The sequence below is a fragment of the Petromyzon marinus genome, chromosome 25 (genome assembly GCF_048934315.1).
Source record: "Petromyzon marinus isolate PM22_M1 ecotype Great Lakes invasive population chromosome 25, UKy_Petmar_22M1.pri1.0, whole genome shotgun sequence".
NCBI classification, from domain to species: domain Eukaryota; kingdom Metazoa; phylum Chordata; class Hyperoartia; order Petromyzontiformes; family Petromyzontidae; genus Petromyzon; species Petromyzon marinus.
Window position 1 is genome coordinate 13,064,087 of NC_133691.1, and position 20,073 is coordinate 13,084,159.

The 20,073-nt window shown below is 51.5% G+C and overlaps 1 protein-coding gene across 1 annotated transcript in view; it reads left to right on the plus strand.

Annotated features, from left to right (window-relative positions):
• LOC116945727 (1-phosphatidylinositol 4,5-bisphosphate phosphodiesterase gamma-1-like) overlaps window positions 1-20,073 on the plus strand; it is a 58,080-nt gene that overhangs the window by 20,993 nt on the left and 17,014 nt on the right. The window contains exons 10-19 of the mRNA XM_032960230.2: window positions 1,566-1,684; window positions 1,826-1,911; window positions 2,091-2,211; window positions 2,799-2,967; window positions 7,445-7,552; window positions 8,075-8,182; window positions 10,659-10,840; window positions 13,904-14,110; window positions 15,089-15,208; window positions 19,111-19,294. Of these exons, the coding sequence (XP_032816121.2) occupies window positions 1,566-1,684; window positions 1,826-1,911; window positions 2,091-2,211; window positions 2,799-2,967; window positions 7,445-7,552; window positions 8,075-8,182; window positions 10,659-10,840; window positions 13,904-14,110; window positions 15,089-15,208; window positions 19,111-19,294 (1,404 nt within the window). The remainder of the gene's footprint in view (window positions 1-1,565; window positions 1,685-1,825; window positions 1,912-2,090; window positions 2,212-2,798; window positions 2,968-7,444; window positions 7,553-8,074; window positions 8,183-10,658; window positions 10,841-13,903; window positions 14,111-15,088; window positions 15,209-19,110; window positions 19,295-20,073) is intronic.

Sequence of the window (20,073 nt, forward strand, 5' to 3'; positions counted from 1 at the left end):
TGACACTGTGAGTGACCCTGTGACACTGTGAGTGACACTGTGACACTGTGAGTGACACTGTGTCACTGTGAGTGACACAGTGTCACTGTGAGTGACCCTGTGACACTGTGACACTGTGACACTGTGACACTGTGAGTGACACTGTGACACTGTGAGTGACACTGTGTCACTGTGAGTGACCCTGTGACACTGTGACACTGTGAGTGACACTGTGACACTGTGAGTGACACTGTGAGTGACACTGTGACACTGTGAGTGACACTGTGAGTGACACTGTGACACTGTGAGTGACACAGTGACACTGTGTCACTGTGAGTGACCCTGTGACCTTGTGAGTGACACTGTGAGTGACACTGTGACACTGTGAGTGACACTGTGTCACTGTGAGTGACACTGTGACACTGTGAGTGACACTGTGACACTGTGAGTGACACTGTGACACTGTGAGTGACACTATGAGTGACACTGTGACACTGTAAGTGACCCTGTGACATTGTGAGTGACCCTGTGCGTGACACTGTGACACTGTGAGTGACGCTGTGACACTGTGACACTGTTAGTGACACTGTGAGTGACGCTGTGACACTGTGACACTGTTAGTGACACTGTGAGTGACCCTGTGACCTTGTGAGTGACCGTGTGAGTGACCATGTAAGTGACCTTGTGGGTGACCGTGTTATTGACCCTGTGACCTTGTGATTGACCTTGTGAGTGACACTGTGACCTTGTGAGTGACCCTGTGAGTGACACTGTGACCCTGTGGTGACCGTGTTATTGACCCTGTGACCTTGTGAGTGACACTGTGACCCTGTGAGTGACACTCTGACACTGTGAGTGACGCTGTGTCACTGTGAGTGACACTGTGAGTGACACTGTGACACTGTGAGTGACACTGTGAGTGACCCTGTGTCACTGTGAGTGACACTGTGACACTGTGAGTGACACTGTGAGTGACCCTGTGTCACTGTGAGTGACACTGTGACACTGTGAGTGACGCTGTGTCACTGTGAGTGACACTGTGAGTGACACTGTGACACTGTGAGTGACACAGTGAGTGACACAGTGAGTGACACTGTGTCACTGTGAGTGACACTGTGACACTGTGAGTGACACTGTGAGTGACACTGTGACACTGTGAGTGACACTGTGACACTGTGAGTGACACTGTGAGTGACACTGTGACACTGTGAGTGACACTGTGAGTGACACTGTCACTGTGAGTGACCCTGTGACACTGTGAGTGACACTGTGAGTGACACTGTGACACTGTGAGTGACACTGTGACACTGTGAGTGACACTGTGACACTGTGAGTGACGCTGTGACCTTGTGAGTGACACTGTGAGTGACACTGTGACACTGTGAGTGACACTGTGACACTGTGAGTGACGCTGTGACCTTGTGAGTGACACTGTGAGTGACACTGTGACACTGTGAGTGACACTGTGACACTGTGAGTGACGCTGTGACACTGAGTGACCCTGTGCGTGACACTGTGACACTGTGAGTGACCCTGTGCGTGACGCTGTGTCACTGCGATGCGTACGCCGTGTGTCATGCGCGCAGTTCCTGGACTTCCTCTTCTCATGGGAGAACAGCGTGTGGGACCAGCAGTTGGAGCAGCTCCACCCCGAGGACCTCAACAACCCCCTCTCTCACTACTTCATCTCCTCCTCACACAACACGTCCGTGTGCCACGCTCACCACGCACCGCCACGCTCACCGCTGCCTCTCACCACGCACCGCCACGCTCACCGCCATGCTCACCGCCACGCTCTCTCCCCTTGCCCGGCTTTGGCCCTCTGCCCGCCGCGGGCTCGGTGCAGGTACCTCACGGGGGACCAGATCTCCAGCGAGTCGTCCACGGAGGCGTACGCACGCTGCCTGCGCATGGGATGCCGCTGCATCGAGCGTGAGTGCCTCGTCCGGCGGGGAGCAGCGGCGCAGCGGTTAGCGAGCCGCGCCGTCGACCCGGCGGAGACCCGTGTTTCCACGCCGGCTTTCGTAGGCGACCCGCTAACAGCACTTGCCCTCACAAATTATGCGGGCTATGCGGCAGGGGGGGGGGAACTTTTGTCTTTGTCTTCACAGTGGACTGTTGGGATGGGCCGGACAACATGCCCATCATCTACCACGGGCACACGCTCACCACCAAGATCCGCTTCTCGGACGTCGTGTTCACCATCAAGCAGCACGCCTTCACCACCTCCGAGTGCGTCTCCGCGCCGGGCCCCCTCGTGGCCTCTCACGACCTCTCGTGACCTCTGAAGCCCTTGTGACCTCTCGCTCTGATGACCTCTCACCACCACAGGGATTCTCACTCTCTCGTGACCTCTCCCTCGATTGGCCTATCAGCCCCACAGTACTCTAACGACCTCTGGTAGCTTCTGACCCCCACGTGACCTCTAACTCTAATGACCTCTCACCCCCACGCGACCTGATGGTGATGCTGGCGCTGGTACTGCTGATGGTGCTGTCCGTCCTGATTCTGGTAGCGATGAGGATCTACGCAGCTATTTTTTCAAAAGCGACCTGGCCACACAAGATAGATCAGCAAAGTGGCTTATCGTGTCTTGGTGTGGTCTGGGGCTGTTTTTGTTGTTGTTTAGCTGTTCCCCAAGATTGCAATTGGTGTTGACAAATCTGAAGGTATTGATGTACTTCTATACTTTATATTTATTTGCATCTATATTGAGTGACCCGTGAAAAAGAGATTCACAGATCTTCATTTTTAGTTCTGATCACCGCTGATGTTGGCGCCCGCGCACTCCCCCACTCGCCCCCCGCTCTCTCCCGCAGATTCCCGCTCATCCTGTCCATCGAGCAGCACTGCAGCTTGGCCCAGCAGCAGGTGATGGCCGACATCTTCCGCAAGGTGTTTGGAGACATGCTGCTGACACGGCCGCTCGAGACGCACGGCGACGAGCTTCCCTCGCCCAACCAGCTCATGGGCAAGATCATCATCAAGGTACCGCTGCCGCCACCACCACCAACAACGACAACAACGGCAGCTTCTGCTGCTGCTGCCGCTGCTGTGACAACGTCGCAAATGACGCAGCGTGTGTTACTGCGCTCTGCTCGTGTCGCAACGTGGGTCGGTCAAAGGCACGCTCGCCGTTCACCTGCAACCAGATACCGCTCGCCAGATAGTGGAGTGTGTAGTAGTGTAGTGTATAGTAGTGTCGTGTATATAGTAGTGTCGTGTATATAGTAGTGTAGTGGAGTATGAAGGTGTGTTGTGGGAACTGCGCGATTGCATGATCACACGGACAGTGTGGGGTTATCTGGGGTCAGCCTGTGGAGAAGGCGAAAACAGTGTGGGTCGTGTTAGGACAGCCAAGTGCAAAGGCTGGGATGATGAGGTAACGGTTGGGCCAATTAAGCCAGAGGATGAGCAACGGCGGTGATTGGCTGTGGCTGTTGTCGAGGGCGAGGAGGCGTCGGGATATCTGGAGAAGGACAGGTGTTTTAGGACTAGAAGCGTGCGGAGGCACATGGGCCAATTAATTAGCGATAATGAGAATGGGGATAAATTAGGGGAGACACACAGGTAGCGGAGGGTTGGAGTTGGGAGCTGGATGAGGAAGACGTGGAGTTTGGAAACAGAGTTTGGAAACAGAGTTTGGAGACAGAGTGGGAAACGGAGTTGGAACAGAGTGTGAAGCAAGACGAAGTAGTTAGCAGTGGAGTGAGCATAGCGATAGCGGAGCTGAAGACGCTGTGTGCGGAGTTGCTGAACGGGGAGTCGCTGAGTGCGAAGCAAGTGAAGTGATAGTGGGGAGACAAAGGTGGTGAGCGAGACGGGCGGAGCACGGCGAGCGAGCCGTGGTGACCAGGATACTGTGGAGTGTGGAGGACATGTTGAATGTTGTAAATAAAGCGGTGTTCGAAGAAAGACAGAAGTTGTCTGCGTAAAGTCGAACACTACAGTAGTGTAGTGTATATAGTAGTGTAGTGTATATAGTAGTGTAGTGTATATAGTAGTGTAGTGCCGTGAATTCACTCGGACGACAACCGTCTCTTTTTCCGCCGTCACTTTTATTCCATCGTTCCGTGCACACAGTAATTCTCTCCGTGCTCCGCCAACTCGGACACTCCGATTTACTTCAGCATCGTCCGTGCATCCCCTTCCACACACAGTGTTTCTTCGCCTATCTCTTCACACACAGTGGTTTCCCTTCCACACACAGTGGTTCGTCTTCTATCTCCTCACACACAGTATCGCCGCTATCTCTTCACGCGCAGTGACTTCCCTTCCACACACAGTGGTTCGTCTTCTATCTCCTCACACACAGTATCGCCGCTATCTCTTCACACGTAGTGACTTCCATCTATTCACACACAGTGACTCTATCTATCTCCGCTAACGCTGACTCTCCCTATCGCTATTTACTGTCTTTGGGGTCCGGCTCTCTATCTATTCTTCCCTAACATTTCCAGCTGTCTTCTTTGTATCTCTTCACCTCTCGCCAACAACTGCCCAGCAACAACTGCCCAGCAACAACTCTCCAACAACAACTCTCCAGCAACAACTCCCCAGCAGCAACTCCTCTCCGTTCAAACCACCTCGCGATTTATCCCCTCTCGCATTAGCCTTAATTAATTGCCACGTGGCTCGCTGGCCGTCTCCCGCCAGCCCGCACCTGTCCCCTTCATCAGACATCCAGACGCCACCACTTAACGCTAACAGCCTCTCGACCAATCACAGCCCTCGTGCCACGACTCCCTTAATTACTTCGGGTTGTTTACGCCGCCCGCGACTCGACCACCTGTTCGACCTCGTGTGACCCGTTCTCCTTGTCTGTGTGTATGTACTGTATATGGCCAATTCCTATGCGTATTATTTACTCCACTACAGTAGTGTCGTGTATATAGTAGTGTAGTGTATATAGTAGTGTAGTGTATATAGTAGTGTAGTGTATAGTAGTGTAGTGTATAGAATTGTGTAGTGTATATAGTAGTGTAGTGTATATAGTAGTGTCGTGTATATAGTAGTGTATATAGTAGTGTAGTGTATATAGTAGTGTCGTGTATATAGTAGTGTCGTGTATAGTAGTGTATATAGTAGTGTAGTGTATAGAATTCTGTAGTGTATATAGTAGTGTAGTGTATAGGAGTGTAGTGTATATAGTAGTGTAGTGTATATAGTAGTGTCGTGTATAGTAGTGTAGTGTATATAGTAGTGTAGTGTATATTGTAGTGTATATAGTAGTGTAATGTATAGGAGTGTAGTGTATATAGTAGTGTAGTGTATATAGTAGTGTAGTGTATATAGTAGTGAAGTGTATATAGTAGTGTATATAGTAGTGTATATAGGAGTGTAGTGTATATAGTAGTGTCGTGTATATAGTAGTGTATATGGTAGTGTATATAGTAGTGTAGTGTATATAGTAGTGTAGTGTATATAGTAGTGTAGTGTATATAGTAGTGTTGTGTATATAGTAGTGTTGTGTATATAGTAGTGTAGTGTATATTGTAGTGTATATAGTAGTGTTGTGTATATAGTAGTGTCGTGTATAGTAGTGTAGTGTATATAGTAGTGTAGTGTATAGAATTGTGTAGTGTATATAGTAGTGTAGTGTATATTGTAGTGTCGTGTATAGTAGTGTAGTGTATATAGTAGTGTAGTGTATAGAATTGTGTAGTGTATATAGTAGTGTAGTGTATATTGTAGTGTATATAGTAGTGTTGTGTATATAGTAGTGTCGTGTATATAGTAGTGTTGTGTATATAGTGGTGTCGTGTATATAGTAGTGTATATAGTAGTGTCATGTATATAGTAGTGTAGTGTATATAGTAGTGTTGTGTATATAGTAGTGTCGTGTATAGTAGTGTAGTGTATATAGTAGTGTAGTGTATATAGTAGTGTCGTGTATAGTAGTGTAGTGTATATAGTAGTGTAGTGTATATTGTAGTGTATATAGTAGTGTAGTGTATAGGAGTGTAGTGTATATAGTAGTGTTGTGTATATAGTAGTGTAGTGTATATAGTAGTGTAGTGTATATAGTAGTGTAGTGTATATTGTAGTGTATATAGTAGTGTAGTGTATATAGGAGTGTAGTGTATATAGTAGTGTAGTGTATATAGTAGTGTGTATAGTAGTGTAGTGTATATAGGAGTGTAGTGTATATAGTAGTGTCGTGTATATAGTAGTGTAGTGTATATAGTAGTGTAGTGTATATAGTAGTGTAGTGTATATTGTAGTGTATATAGTAGTGTAGTGTATAGGAGTGTAGTGTATATAGTAGTGTAGTGTATATAGTAGTGAAGTGTATATAGTAGTGTTGTGTATAGTAGTGTCATGTATATAGTAGTGTCGTGTATATAGTAGTGTCGTGTATATAGTAGTGTCGTGTATAGTAGTGTAGTGTATATAGTAGTGTAGTGTATATAGGAATGTAGTGTATAGGAGTGTAGTGTATATAGTAGTGTTGTGTATATAGTAGTGTAGTGTATATAGTAGTGTAGTGTATATAGTAGCGTCGTCTATAGTAGTGTATATAGTAGTGTGGTGTATAGGAGTGTAGTGTATATAGTAGTGTAGTGTATTTAGTAGTGTATATAGGAGTGTAGTGTAAATAGTAGTGTCGTGTATATAGTAGTGTATATAGTAGTGTAGTGTATATAGGAGTGTAGTGTATATAGTAGTGTATATAGGAGTGTAGTGTATATAGTAGTGTATATAGGAGTGTAGTGTATATAGTAGTGTCGTGTATAGTAATGTAATGTATAGGAGTGTAGTGTATATAGTAGTGTAGTGTATAGTAGTGTATAGTGTAGTGTACATAGTGGTGTAGTGCCTCCATAGAGCCGAATGTGTTCGCTTACCAACCATTCCCTTGTTCACGTACAGGCTATTGTAGGTACAGTAAATATGAATTAATACATTTATTAACCGTGTTTATTTTAATATTATGTGTTTATACTGTTGTTAGTATCTTTATGTATTAATACCCATTGTTTAAATGTTATAAAGTTGCGATTTTTAGGTGGAAAAGGATAACTCCCGATGCTATCGGAACGAATTAAGCCTTTAACGTGTGTTTCCTATATTTGCTGAACGACCAAATCACTTAACGAGCGGTTTCACGGAACCAATAATGGCCGACGTTCAGGGGGGTTCTACTGCACTGACTCGGACCGCGTGAGGGCGAAATGGCCCCAGCCTGGAGGACATTTTCACTCTTTCCAGCAACTGCCCCATGACGACGCTCGGCTGCGACGTTCCAGCGAAGCGCCCGCACCCAATTTGTCTAGCGTGGAGCGGGCCGCTCCGCGTGGAGCGGTTCGCTCCACGTGGAGCGAACCGCTCGTCGCCGAGCGGAGGAGGAGAGAGGGAGTTTGTACGACGCAGACTTAACTCCGCGCGGCGATGCAACCTGAATGCGATTGCGGATCGCACCGCGGTGATGTCCGCGTCTCTGCCCCGCGCCTGCGTCTCCCAGCATAAAACCATCGACCACCAGCTATCGGAGGACTATTCCAGCTCGGAGTACGACATCAGCGACTCGCTAAAGAATGGCATCATGTACCTGGAGGACCCCCTGTACAAGGTGAGCGGGGACGCAGGGATGCGTCGTGGGACGGTCACTCGGTTAGACGGTGTCACGGACGTGGTTAGCCAGGCACGAATGTGCAGTGATGGCGATCGCGGCGCTGTCATGGCGATCACGGTGTTGTTGTGACGGTGATCGTGGTGTTGTTGTGACCGTGATCGCGGTGTTGTTTTGACGGCGATCACGGTGTTGTTGTGACGGTGATCGTGGTGTTGTTGTGACGGTGATCGCGGTGTTGTTGTGACGGTGATCACGGTGTTGTTGTGACGGTGATCGCGGTGTTGTTGTGACGGTGATCACGGTGTTGTTGTCACGGTGATCACAGTGTTGTTGTGACGGTGATCACGGTGTTGTTGTGACGGTGATCGTGGTGTTGTTGTAACCGTGATCGCGGTGTTGTTGTGACGGTGATCGCGGTATTGTTGTAACCGTGATCACGGTGTTGTTGTGACGGTGATCGCGCTGTTGTTGTGACGGCGATCTTGGCGTTGTGACAACGATCGCGGTGTTGCTGTTCAGGAATGGAATCCACACTTCTTCGTGCTGACGAGCAACTGCCTCTACTACTCGGAGGAGACGTCGCTCAACGCGAGCAAGGACGAGGAGCAGGAGGAGCAGGCCAAGGATGTATGCATGGCACACCGCACCGCTGGACACCAGGGCGCACAATGCCACGTCACGCCGTGCCACACCACACTCTGCAGTGACGAGTCATTCCACATGGTGCCACGTGGTTGCCATCCTCCGCCACACCGCGCCCAGCCACACCCCACGCTCCTCCACGTGATTTGACGTCACACTACAAAGCGTCATCTCCCGGCCACACCATACCGCACCGCGCCACATCGCACCGTGCCACATAACACCACTTCAAACGACATCATGCAACGCTTCATAACAGCACAGCACTACTCATGTGGTTGTTCGAGTCAGTGGTTGTGTATATGTATGATCGTGTGCCTGTGCAGTCATGTGATTGTGTGTCTGTCTATCTGTGTGGTTGTGTGTCTGTACAGGTGTATGGTTGTGTGTGTGGTTGTGTGGTTATGTGTGTGGTTAAGTGTGGTTGCAAAATTGCGTTATCTGTGTGGTTGTGTGTCTGTGTGGTTGTGTGTTTTTGTGGTTGTGTGTCTGTGTGGTTGTGTTTTTGTGGTTGTGTGTCTGTGTGGTTGTGTGTTTTTGTGGTTGTGTGTCTGTGTGGTTGTGTGTCTGTGTGGTTGTGTGTCTGTGTGGTTGTGTGTCTGTGTGGTTGTGTGTCTGTGTGGTTGTGTCTCTGTGTGGGTGTGTCTGTGTGGTTGTGTGTCTGTGTGTCTGTGTGGTTGTGTGTCTGTGTGGTTGTGTGTCTGTGGTTGTGTGTCTGTGTGGTTGTGTGTCTGTGTGGTTGTGTGTCTGTGTGGTTGTGTCTCTGTGTGGTTGTGTCTCTGTGTGGTTGTGTGTCTGTGTGGTTGTGTGTCTGTGTGGTTGTGTGTCTGCGTGTCTGTGTGTCTGCGTGTCTGTGTGGTTGTGTGTCTGTGTGGTTGTGTGGTTGTGTGTCTGTGTGGTTGTGTGTCTGTGTGGTTGTGTGTCTGTGTGGTTGTGTGTCTGTGTGGTTGTGTCTCTGTGTGGTTGTGTCTCTGTGTGGTTGTGTGTCTGTGTGGTTGTGTGTCTGCGTGGTTGTGTGTCTGCGTGTCTGTGTGTCTGCGTGTCTGTGTGGTTGTGTGTCTGTGTGGTTGTGTGGTTGTGTGTCTGTGTGGTTGTGTGTCTGTGTGGTTGTGTGTCTGTGTGGTTGTGTGTCTGTGTGTCTGTGTGGTTGTGTGTATGTGTGTCTGTGTGTCTGTGTGGTTGTGTGTCTGTGTAGTTGTGTGTCTGTGTGGTTGTGTCTCTGTGTGGTTGTGTCTCTGTGTGTCTGTGTGTCTGTGTGGTTGTGTGGTTGTGTGTCTGTGTGGTTGTGTGTCTGTGTGGTTGTGTGTCTGTGTGGTTGTGTGTCTGTGTGGTTGTGTGTCTGTGTGGTTGTGTGTCTGTGTGTCTGTGTGGTTGTGTGTCTGTGTGGTTGTGTGTCTGTGGTTGTGTGTCTGTGGTTGTGTGTCTGTGTGGTTGTGTGTCTATGTGGGTGTGTGTCTGTGTGGTTGTGTCTCTGTGTGGTTGTGTGTCTGTGTGGTTGTGTGTTTGTGTGGGTGTGTGTCTGTGTGGTTGTGTGTCTGTGTGGTTGTGTGTCTGTGTGGTTGTGTGTCTGCGTGGTTGTGTGTCTGCGTGGTTGTGTGTCTGCGTGTCTGCGTGTCTGTGTGGTTGTGTGTCTGTGTGGCTGTGTGTCTGTGTGTCTGTGTGTCCGTGTGGTTGTGTGTCTGTGTGGTTGTGTGTCTGTGTGGTTGTGTGTCTGTGTGTCTGTGTGGTTGTGTGTCTGTGTGGTTGTGTGTCTGTGTGGTTGTGTGTCTGTGTGGTTGTGTCTCTGTGTGGGTGTGTGTCTGTGTGGTTGTGTGTCTGTGTGGTTGTGTGTCTGTGGTTGTGTGTCTGTGGTTGTGTGTGTGTGTGGTTGTGTGTCTGTGTGTTTGTGTGTCTGTGTGTCTGTGTGGTTGTGCGTCTGTGTGTCTGTGTGGTTGTGTGTCTGTGTGTTTGTGTGGCTGTGTGTCTGTGTGTCTGTGTGGTTGTGTGTCTGTGTGGTTGTGTGGGTGTGTGTCTGTGTGGTTGTGTGTCTGTGTGGCTGTATGTCTGTGTGGCTGTATGTCTGTGTGGTTGTGTCTCTGTGTGGTTGTGTCTCTGTGTGGTTGTGTCTTTGTGTGGTTGTGTCTCTGTGTGGTTGTGTCTCTGTGTGGTTGTGTCTCTGTGTGGTTGTGTCTCTGTGTGGTTGTGTGTCTGCGTGGTTGTGTGTCTGCGTGGTTGTGTGTCTGCATGGTTGTGTGTCTGCGTGGTTGTGTGTCTGCGTGGTTGTGTGGTTGTGTGTCTGTGTGGTTGTGTGTCGGTGTGGTTGTGTGTCTGTGTGTCTGTGTGGTTGTGTGTCTGTGTGGTTGTGTGTCTGTGTGGGTGTGTGTCTGTGTGGGTGTGTGTCTGTGTGGGTGTGTGTCTGTGTGGTTGTGTGTCTGTGTGGTTGCATGATGGCGTTGACCTCTGCGACCGTGCGCTCGTGCAGGAGGGGAGCGGCCACGAGGAGCTGCACTTCTCCGAGCCGTGGTTCCATGGCCGCATGGCGGGCGGCCGCAAGGAGGCCGAGCGCCTGCTGAAAAAGTTTTGCGCGGAGAGCGCCGAGCAGGACGGGGCGTTCCTGGTGCGCGAGAGCGAGCGCTTCCGCGGGGAGTTCTCCATCTCCTTCTGGTGAGACGATCGCAAGACGGTGGGGTCCATCGGCACGCGACGGACCCCCGTCTCTCTGTGGCAGGGCGAGCGTTTCGCCCAAAAAACAAAACACACACGAAGAAGGCCGGCCCGGCGAGAGGTCGGGGCACTGAGGCCCGGCACCGCTCGGTTCCTGGGTTTGAATCGAGGAGGGCGATGAAGGTCATTAAAACAGGGCGTCTCGAGCGTAGCGAGTCTACGGTCTAGTGGCCAGTCATCCAGTGACTTACGCAGAGAGCCGTAGACCTACGTAGATACACGAAGACTCCCATAGACCATGGAGTAACGCAGAGACTCGCATAGATTGAGCTGTGATTACACCGGGATGTCAAGTGCAGTGAGTTGATGGTGTCAGTCCGGTCACCAGTAATTGCAAAAAAAATATGACAGTTAAAAATAATGTTAAATTTAAGTTTTAATATCACGCGATGGCCCTGACTGTCTGCAGGAGGGAGGGATGGGGTGAAGTGCTGCTACCTACTGTATGTACTAGTGGTCACTTGAAGGGATCAGACGTAACTCTGTGGTATCCGCTTCTGTGGGCCGTTCTCGAACACGAATGGTGGCACCACTTGGGGCTTGACTTCTCACCCATTAAATTGACTTAAAACTTTCGTGACTGCAGGAATTCATATTCTTGGTTCTTTTAGCGGGGATAACCAAAACGATTTCCAAAATCTTGACCAAACACAAGATCCAGGTCCGATTTAACAGAGTGCACAAAAATTCGTGACCCAATCCCATCTGTGAAGGACAAGATTCCTGACATGCAATATCCCGGCGTCTACAAACTAAGCTGTATCTGCGGCAGCAGTTACATGGGGAAAACCAAACGTCTCGGACCGTGTTCGCGAACATAAGGCAGATTTGAAACACGGCAGGACCAATACTTCTGCCGTGGCTGATCATTACTTTAAAGCGGGTGTCTCACACGAAATTGATTTCTCTAAGACGGAAGGTACTTTGCAAGCCGACTGGCTATCAACAAAGATTCGTTCACGAAGCCATCCATATGTACAGAAACAGACACAAATTCAACCGAGACGACGGTTTTAAGCTCAGGAACCATTGGAAAGATGCCATCAACCACTTTGGGTCATGACTCGATTTGTGTTTTCTTGTCAACCTCTCCCGTCGGCAGTGTGGGTGGGTGTAGCGAGGCGCAATGCCCCCTCCCCCCCATCTCTACTCCCCCCCCTCCGCCCGATATCTGCCCCACCCCCTCTCTCTCCCCCTGCCCCCTTCCTCCCCCCCCCCATTGTCTGCTCCTACATTAGCGCTGGCTGACTGGCTGCCCCGGCCATGCTGTTTGCGCTGGACAAACTCTCCTCGTCCCAACTCCCCCATTGCTGAGCTCCTGCATTCCCTTGATGCTCGCACAAGCTCTTTCCCCCGCCCACTCACTTGGGAACCCTGATATAAGCAGCAGAATTTGGAGGCTTGCCCCCTCTTTTCTCTCCGCCTGATGAAGACCGCTTTTGTTGCGATCGAAATGTCGTGGGGTTTTTTTGCTTTTATTATTTCCAATTCATTTTTATTTTCAATTTTTTTTACTTTTAATTTTATTTGACTATTTATATATTTTTATTTTTCTTGTGGGTTTTTTTAGCTTTTATTATTTCCAATTTATTTTTATTTTATTTGTATTATTTGAAATTTTTATTTTATTTTAATTAAAAATTCTATTTACATGACTTTGCCGAGAGAACCAAGAATATGAATTCTGACCCATTATTTTCCGCAACATTGCTAGATGGGCGTGCAGTAGGGATTATTTGCATAATATATGTATGCATGTTTAACTTATTTTTGCACCGTACATAGTCATCCGTGCTAATCGGAGGTACATAAGGCAATCACCACTAAAGTATACATTTCCATAATAATCCTATAGTTTCATACTCTATAGTCCTATAATTGCATGAACAGTTTGTATGATTGTAGGGTACGATGGGGTCAAAACAAGGCAAGATGGATGTGGCGTGCCAATCTAATTTCTGCGACAGTGTTCCAGGAAGTTAAGAAAATAAATCTCTCTGTGAGACACCGAGTGGAGTGTCTGCGTTTTGCGGCGCCGATCGCGAGATCGGAAAAAAATTGTCGGCAAAAAAGAACAAGGAAGAAAAATCATGCTCCTGCGCGGATTCTTCAACGCTCACGGACGCCCCCTCGGAAGTATTTAATGTGGGTGATAGCATCTCCTACTTTACAGACCACGGAAACAGGTCTTGTCTCGAGACGTCACACATCATCAGCTTGGGGGGAAGGGTGGCACGCGCATCCTTTTAGCACCTCCTTTTTTTCTCTCTCTCAGTTTTGGGCCACCCTTGAACAAGTTTGCGGGGTTTTCTCCATGGAGAGTCCCGAACAGCACCACGACTCGACAGTTGTGTTCACGTTGGATCACCCCGTTACGAGAGTCACTGGCCCTTCCCCCCACCCCCCCCCCCAAGCCGCGTCACAGACAGACGGAGCAGTCACGCTGTCACCATCCGTTGGAAGCGCTAGAGACTCTATGGTCAACTGAACGTGTAGGGTTTTTCTGCAGCCAATGCGATGATTCATTATTAGATGTTGGGTTTGAGCCACGAGGTGATTTGACCGAATTTGTATCGTTTTCAGACACCTTCACCACCCGGCTTCTTGAGTTGTTATTCTGACTTCCAGGATCTTGTCCTGATGATGCTTGACGCGGTTTGAAGCAACACTTCGCAAATCTAATCGCTCAATTGAGTTGTGTGAGAGTTGTTCTTATGCTCACCGGAATAACAAAAAAAGTAGTGAATCTTCACGAATCTACCGGTGAGCGAGCTGCAAGAATCGTAGAGATTGACGCGGTAGTCGCTTGTGTACACGCGACAATTAAATTTGACTGCGTCGGATGCAGGAGGGTCTCAGCAACACAAGTTTTCGTTCTGACTCATTACGCGACCGAAACCGGATATCGGTTACGAATTACCGTCCGGGGCGAGCCAAGCGCCGGGATCGCGTTTGACCCTGGAGTGTCCTCGCACGACCCCCCCCCACCCCCCACCCCGGCAGGTACGCGGGCCGCGTGCAGCACTGCCGCATCCACAGCCAGCGCGACGTCAACGGCGACGTGGTGAGCTACTCGCTGCTCGAGCACCTCCCCTTCGACTCGCTGTACAACCTCGTGGCCTACTACCGCCAGGTGCCGCTGCGCTGGAAGGAGCTCGAGATGCAGCTCTCCGAGCCGGTGCCGCAGCCCAACGGCCACGAGAAGAAGGAGTGAGAGGCGCACCGGCTTCACGACGGAGGCGCAGGCCCGACGATCGTGCCGTCGTCATCGTCGTCGTCATTGTCGTCGTCATTCTCGGATACTAACAATTCGTGGATGTGCCGTGCGATTTGGCAGCTGCACCTTCCCACCCACCGTCCGTTGATCGCCAGGGCAAGTTCGGCTGATCCGTCTGCACAGATCAGTGTCCGCTTATCGGCGCCTATTCCGTGTTCGTCCCTCCCGATGCTCTGCGCTCGGCGGCAGCGGACTTCGACCCCCGAGGACCGGCAGCGGCTTCTTCGTCGAGGTCGTGGGTTAAGGCGTAGCGACTGCTCCCTGCTAGACCAAACTCCAGATGCCAACAATTCGCACACAGACCGACGGTCACATTTCCGCACCTCCGATTACGTGCCCTGCGAAAGAAGCTCGCGTTCAGTGGTACATGCATTGTCAAGATAACAGCAACATGCACACCAGCATTCACAGCAATAGGCAACACAGATCACTCGTTGTTGTCCTAGGGATAGATGCGCCCTTGCCATAGATCTGTGGAATTTCACGCCCGCTGGCTCTGGGTTCTAAGCAGGGGATGAGCACCGCCTCAAATGCCCATTTGAGCAAACAAATATGACATCGATTCTCAAACGTTCGGCAGCAGTCACGCATCGTCACACAAACAGCGGCGCTCGTTCCTCAACATTTCTCACCGTCCTTACCCTCAAACGCAGACACCCACCGGCACTCGCACCCTCGCGGACAGCAGCGTAGTGCCGTTGGCACCGGGGGGACCCGGGGGGACCCGGTGCAAGGGTCTTCCCTCCTCCCTGTGGGTCGGAGCCGGGTGATCCCCCTCCGACCTTCGAGGCCCGGTGCAGTTGCACCGCCTGCTCACTCGACGGCCACACACACGCCAGTGCTGTATTCCTCCCCCCCCCCCCCTTGCTTGCGCGCCTGCGGCTCACGCTGTCGTCTCCCGTGCGTCGCAGCTGGTACCACAGCGGGATGAGCCGCGGGGAGGCCGAGTTCATGCTGATGCGAGTCCCGCACGATGGCGCCTTCCTGGTGCGCAAGCGCAGCGAGCCGGGCTCCTTCGCCATCACCTTCCGGTGAGCGCCTCCCGTCCATCCGTCTGTGTCTGCGTACGTGTGTGTCTATGTACGTGTGTGTCTGTGTACGTGTGTCTGTGTACGTGTGTGTCTGTGTACGTGTGTGTCTGTGTACGTGTGTGTCTGTGTACGTGTGTCTCCTCGCGGTGCGGGATGGGCAACTCTGTCGTGGACAGTGCTGTGGGGGGAGGTCCAATTTTGATTGGCTCCTCCCCTCATGGCGTCTGTGACCACCACAGGGGCTAAACGGGGGTTCTGGACGGGTGTGAGGGACTGGTAACCCCTCCACCTTCAATTAATTACCACTAAACCGCGAATTAAGTGTATAACTAATAAGCTTGTGCCGGAGGCCCCGGGGGGCCAGGCGTCTATGACGTCTCCTGGCCAAACCCCAATTGGCGGAGCCAGGAGATTGAACATCTACCCTCGGGGCTCCTCCAGAAACAACGAAAAACCACTACGGGTGGCCACGTGGAATGTTCGAACGCTCACTGCGGAGGGGAGGCTGCCACTCCTCTGTCGGGAGCTGGACCGGTACCGCCTGGATCTATGTGGCATTCAGGAGGTCCGGTGGACCGGTTCTGGCTCCTGCCACAATGAGGGGTGGACAGTCCTCTACTCGGGGCAGCAGACTGCCAAACAACAGGGTGTGGCTCTTCTTTCGAACAAAAGAATGAAGGGGGCGTGGGAGCGTGGCGGTGAGGTGTGGGAAGCTGTAAGCCCCAGGCTCCTTTGGGCTCGCCTTCCCATCAACCGGAGGCGAGGAATGGTGGCCGTGGTTACTTATGCCCCCACTGAAGATGAACATCCGTGGAGGGATGCAGGCAAAGCCAATGAGTCAGATGCCTTCTATGACCTCCTGTCACAGGTGCTGGCTAAAGTGGTCCCTCGGGATAGAGTCATCATGTTGAGTGACTTCAATGCCCGAGTTGGTCATGATGCTGGCACCTGGTCTGGAGTTATTGGAGGGCATGGGCCAGATCAGCTCAATACCAATGGGAGGAGGCTGCTAGATTTTTGTGCAGCCCATGGGCTTGTAATTACCAACACACTGTTCCGGCATCGGCGCATCCACACAACATTATGGATGCATGCCGGGTCCAAGCAAGAACATCTGCTGGACTACATAGTGACGGACCAGCGGATGCGAGCCCATGTCCTTGACACCAGGACCTACCGTGGAGCTGATCTGCCCTCTGACCATCGCCTAGTCATCTGTAAGATGCGCCTGCCATTCTTCCACTCCGGTGGTGGGTGTACACTCAGGACCCCATTCCAACCTAAAGTGGCCTGGTCTCAGTTATCTGATGAAAGTTGCAAGCGAGAATTTCATCATCGCTTGCGGCTGGGATTGGCATCGTCCCCAACTCCTCCTGATATCGAGGGTAAATGGGCGAGGTTTAGGACTGTGACTCATGCAGCTGCAATGGCTGCTTTGGGTATGCGGTCCAGACCTCCCCAGAGACCCTGGCTGACAGAGGAGGTGTTCAGGATGGTTGAGAAAAAGCAACAGGCCCACTGTCATCGGCTACAGCATCCCACGTCAGAGAATGAGGAGGCTTACTGCAGCCTTCGCTCGGAGGTTCGGAGAGCCGTGAGGCGATGCAAGGATGGGTGGAGGTCGCGGGTTGCTGAGGAGATGGAGTCTGCCTCAGTGGCCGGTGATCACAAATCTCTATTTAACTCCATCAAAAAAGTAACCTGCAGCGCCACACCTATTACCATCATTAGGGGAAAAACGGTGATCCAATCTCCGACCCCAAGGAACAGGTTTGCAGATTTTCTGAGCATTTCTGTGAGGTCCTGGGGGAGGGAAAATCCCTCAGCCAGGAAAACATTGTAGCACAAAGTGAGGATGACCCTGCTGAGGCTGCGGTGCCCGCTCACATGATGGTGAGCGGGCCCGGGTAAAACTACGTGGCCGGGAGTCAGAGCCATTCCCTGTACACCTTGGGGTGCGACAGGGATTTCCTCTGGCTCCCACATTATTTAACATCTATTTTGACCACGTAGTTCGTGAAGCCTTCAATAGCTGTACCGGGGGAATCTCCATATGGTACAGATATAATGGGAGGCTGATCGATGCCCGGGTGCGGTCAAGGGATGGCTCCCTATTGCTCAACCACGTTATGTATGCTGATGATTTGGTAATAGCTGCTCTTTCAGAGGAGGAGTTGGAGACGCTGCTGCTGAGACTGGAGCGTGCCACTAAGAGGTGGGGCCTTACCATCAGCCCCACCAAAACTAAGCACCTGCCTGGGTATTTTGTACCATCGGACACTCCAACCCCACAACTCCCAATCGGTGATGGGGCAGTTGTGGAGCGAGTGGAGAGTTTCCCATACCTGGGCAGTGTGCTTATGACCGGCTCCAGTTTATCAGCAGAGGTCTCACTCCGAATCAGTCGAGCGGCAATATCTTTTCATCGGTTGCGTAACGCTGTGTGGAAGCTACCTGGTCTGTCGCTCCGCACTAAGCTTCAGGTCTTCTCGGCCACGGTCATTCCCTCCCTTCTCTACGCTTGCGAAACGTGGACCCCCCTAATGGAACATCTTCGCCGGTTATAAACATTTAGGCTGGCCTGCCTCCGATCCATCCTGGGTTTAACCAGACTGGATTGTGTGAGGAGCTCACAAATCCTTGAAAAATCTGGGCAAGGTCCCATCGGTGAGCTCCTCCGGCGGGCAAGGCTGCGATGGCTGGGTCATGTAGCCCGCATGCCCAGCCACCGCATGCCGAAACAGTTTTTGTTCGGCCGGATTGAGGGGGCTAAACGGGCGCGGCACAGGCTAGAGAAGAGATGGAGTGATGTGGTACAAGAGGACGTGGAGCTGAGTGGACTTGCCGATGACTGGTATCAGCGGTGTCAAGATCGGCCTCTGTGGAGGAGGCTCGTGAAGGACGCTACTGGGCAGTTGGAGGTAGTCGCCCTCCAACAACAACAGAGGGTGGAGGAGCGACGCTCACAACAACGAGCGGAGCGCCGGGTGGCTAAAGCACAGCAGGTTGGCACAGTAGGGGGCACAGGTGGTGCATCAGCCAGACATCTCAGTCAGTCGACCCGTGGCACCTGGGTCTGCCCCATGACCTCCTGCCAGCGGGCGTTCGACACTTCACGTGGCCTCAGGGTACACATAGCCTGGCACAAGCGTCGTGGTGACGTCACCGCCACTTAGTGGTGAATGGCGGTTGTTGTTGTTGTGTACGTGTGTGTGCGTGTGTCTGTGTACGTGTGTGTCTGTACGTGTGTGTCTGTGTACGTGTGTGTCTGTGTACGTGTGTGTCTGTGGGCAGTGGTAGCATAGCCATTAGTGCTCTGTGCTACGAACCCGGTGACCAGTGGCGATTATCCGAACCGGTCCTGGGCCTCCCCTAGGTCGATTCAGCCTCAAATGAGTACCTGGTGCGGTATGTGAACATCGCCACTCGGGAAATAAAGGCGGTCGGGCGTAGTGTTGACTACCCACCCCCTCGCGTGCCGTGCCGGCCTTCATAGGTGCTCATCAACAGCACCTGCCCCAACAGTCTGTTAAGGATATACGTGAGATATTTGTCTTTGTGCATACGTGTGTGGGGAGCGCTAGCGCTGTGGTTAGCGTGCCGCGCTATTTACCGGGGACCAGGGTTTGATTACCGCTCATGGCCAACACCAATGATTATTATCTCAACCAGTCCTGGGCCTCCTCTAGATCGACTCCGCCTCAATTGAGTACCTGGTGTGGTGTGTAAAAACCATCGCCACTGGGGAGACAAAAGGCAGTCGGCCGCGGCGCTGACCACTGACCCTCTCATGTGCCACGCCGGCCTTCATAGGTGCTCCATTAACAACACTTGCCCCAGTATTGTCTCTTTGTCACTGCTGCTGTAATGCGACGTTTGCGCTCGCGCGCTCGCGTGTGCAGCTCGGAGGGCAAGATCAAGCACTGCCGCGTGCAGCAGGAAGGGCGGCTCTTCCTGCTGGGCAGCTCGGCCGAGTTCGAGAGTCTCGTTGAGCTCGTGTCGTACTACGAGAAGCAGCCGCTCTACCGCAAGACTCGCCTCCGCTACCCCATCAACGAAGAGACGCTGCAGAAGCTCGGCACCGAGGTGCGGTGGGGGGGGTGGCGGCGGGTTGGTGGGCACGCACATTGGGGGACACGCGGGGAAATACGAGGAAACGATGTCACCTGTCACGGACACTTGGAGACGCGTGGAGGCGCATGGGGGATATGTGAGGAGGCGTGAGACACACGCAGAGAGACGTGCGGGTTACACGTGGACATGGCCGTGGGAAAGGGGAGGCAGGTTTTGTCTCCAGGCCTCGCATTTGAGGAGGCCTCAGAGTGAGGCCTCACCTGGGATTTTTCCAAGGGCCTCCAAAAGCATTGCAGGGACGCGTGGAGACGTGGGAGACATGGGGGCCGATGGGTGTGTGGAGTGGGGAGGGGTGGCGCAGTGGTTAGCGCACTGTGCTAAATACCCGGCGGCCTTAGGTGTTATTTGCGTGCCAAGTCGAAGATGATAATGATGATGATGCATTGTTCATTTCCTATTGGCAATAATTCAACATTTAAAAAGTAATCGACATTCAAACCAAGAACGAGATACATTTATAAATATCTGGCCCACAAGAATAATGTTAATAATAATAATATTAATGGCCACTATCCCCCCCTCCTGTGCACTTTAATCGCTGCAACTGCAACATCTAAATTACAAACTGCGTATGCAAAACAAAGGTCTCCCGTGCAGCCTACACAGACGTTTGGCACAAGTGCTGTTAGCAAGCGCCTATGAAGGCCAGGATGGCGAATGCGAGGGTGGGGTAGCCAGCACCATATCTGACCATCTTTGTCCCAGAGCTGATGTTGACACACAGTAGCAGG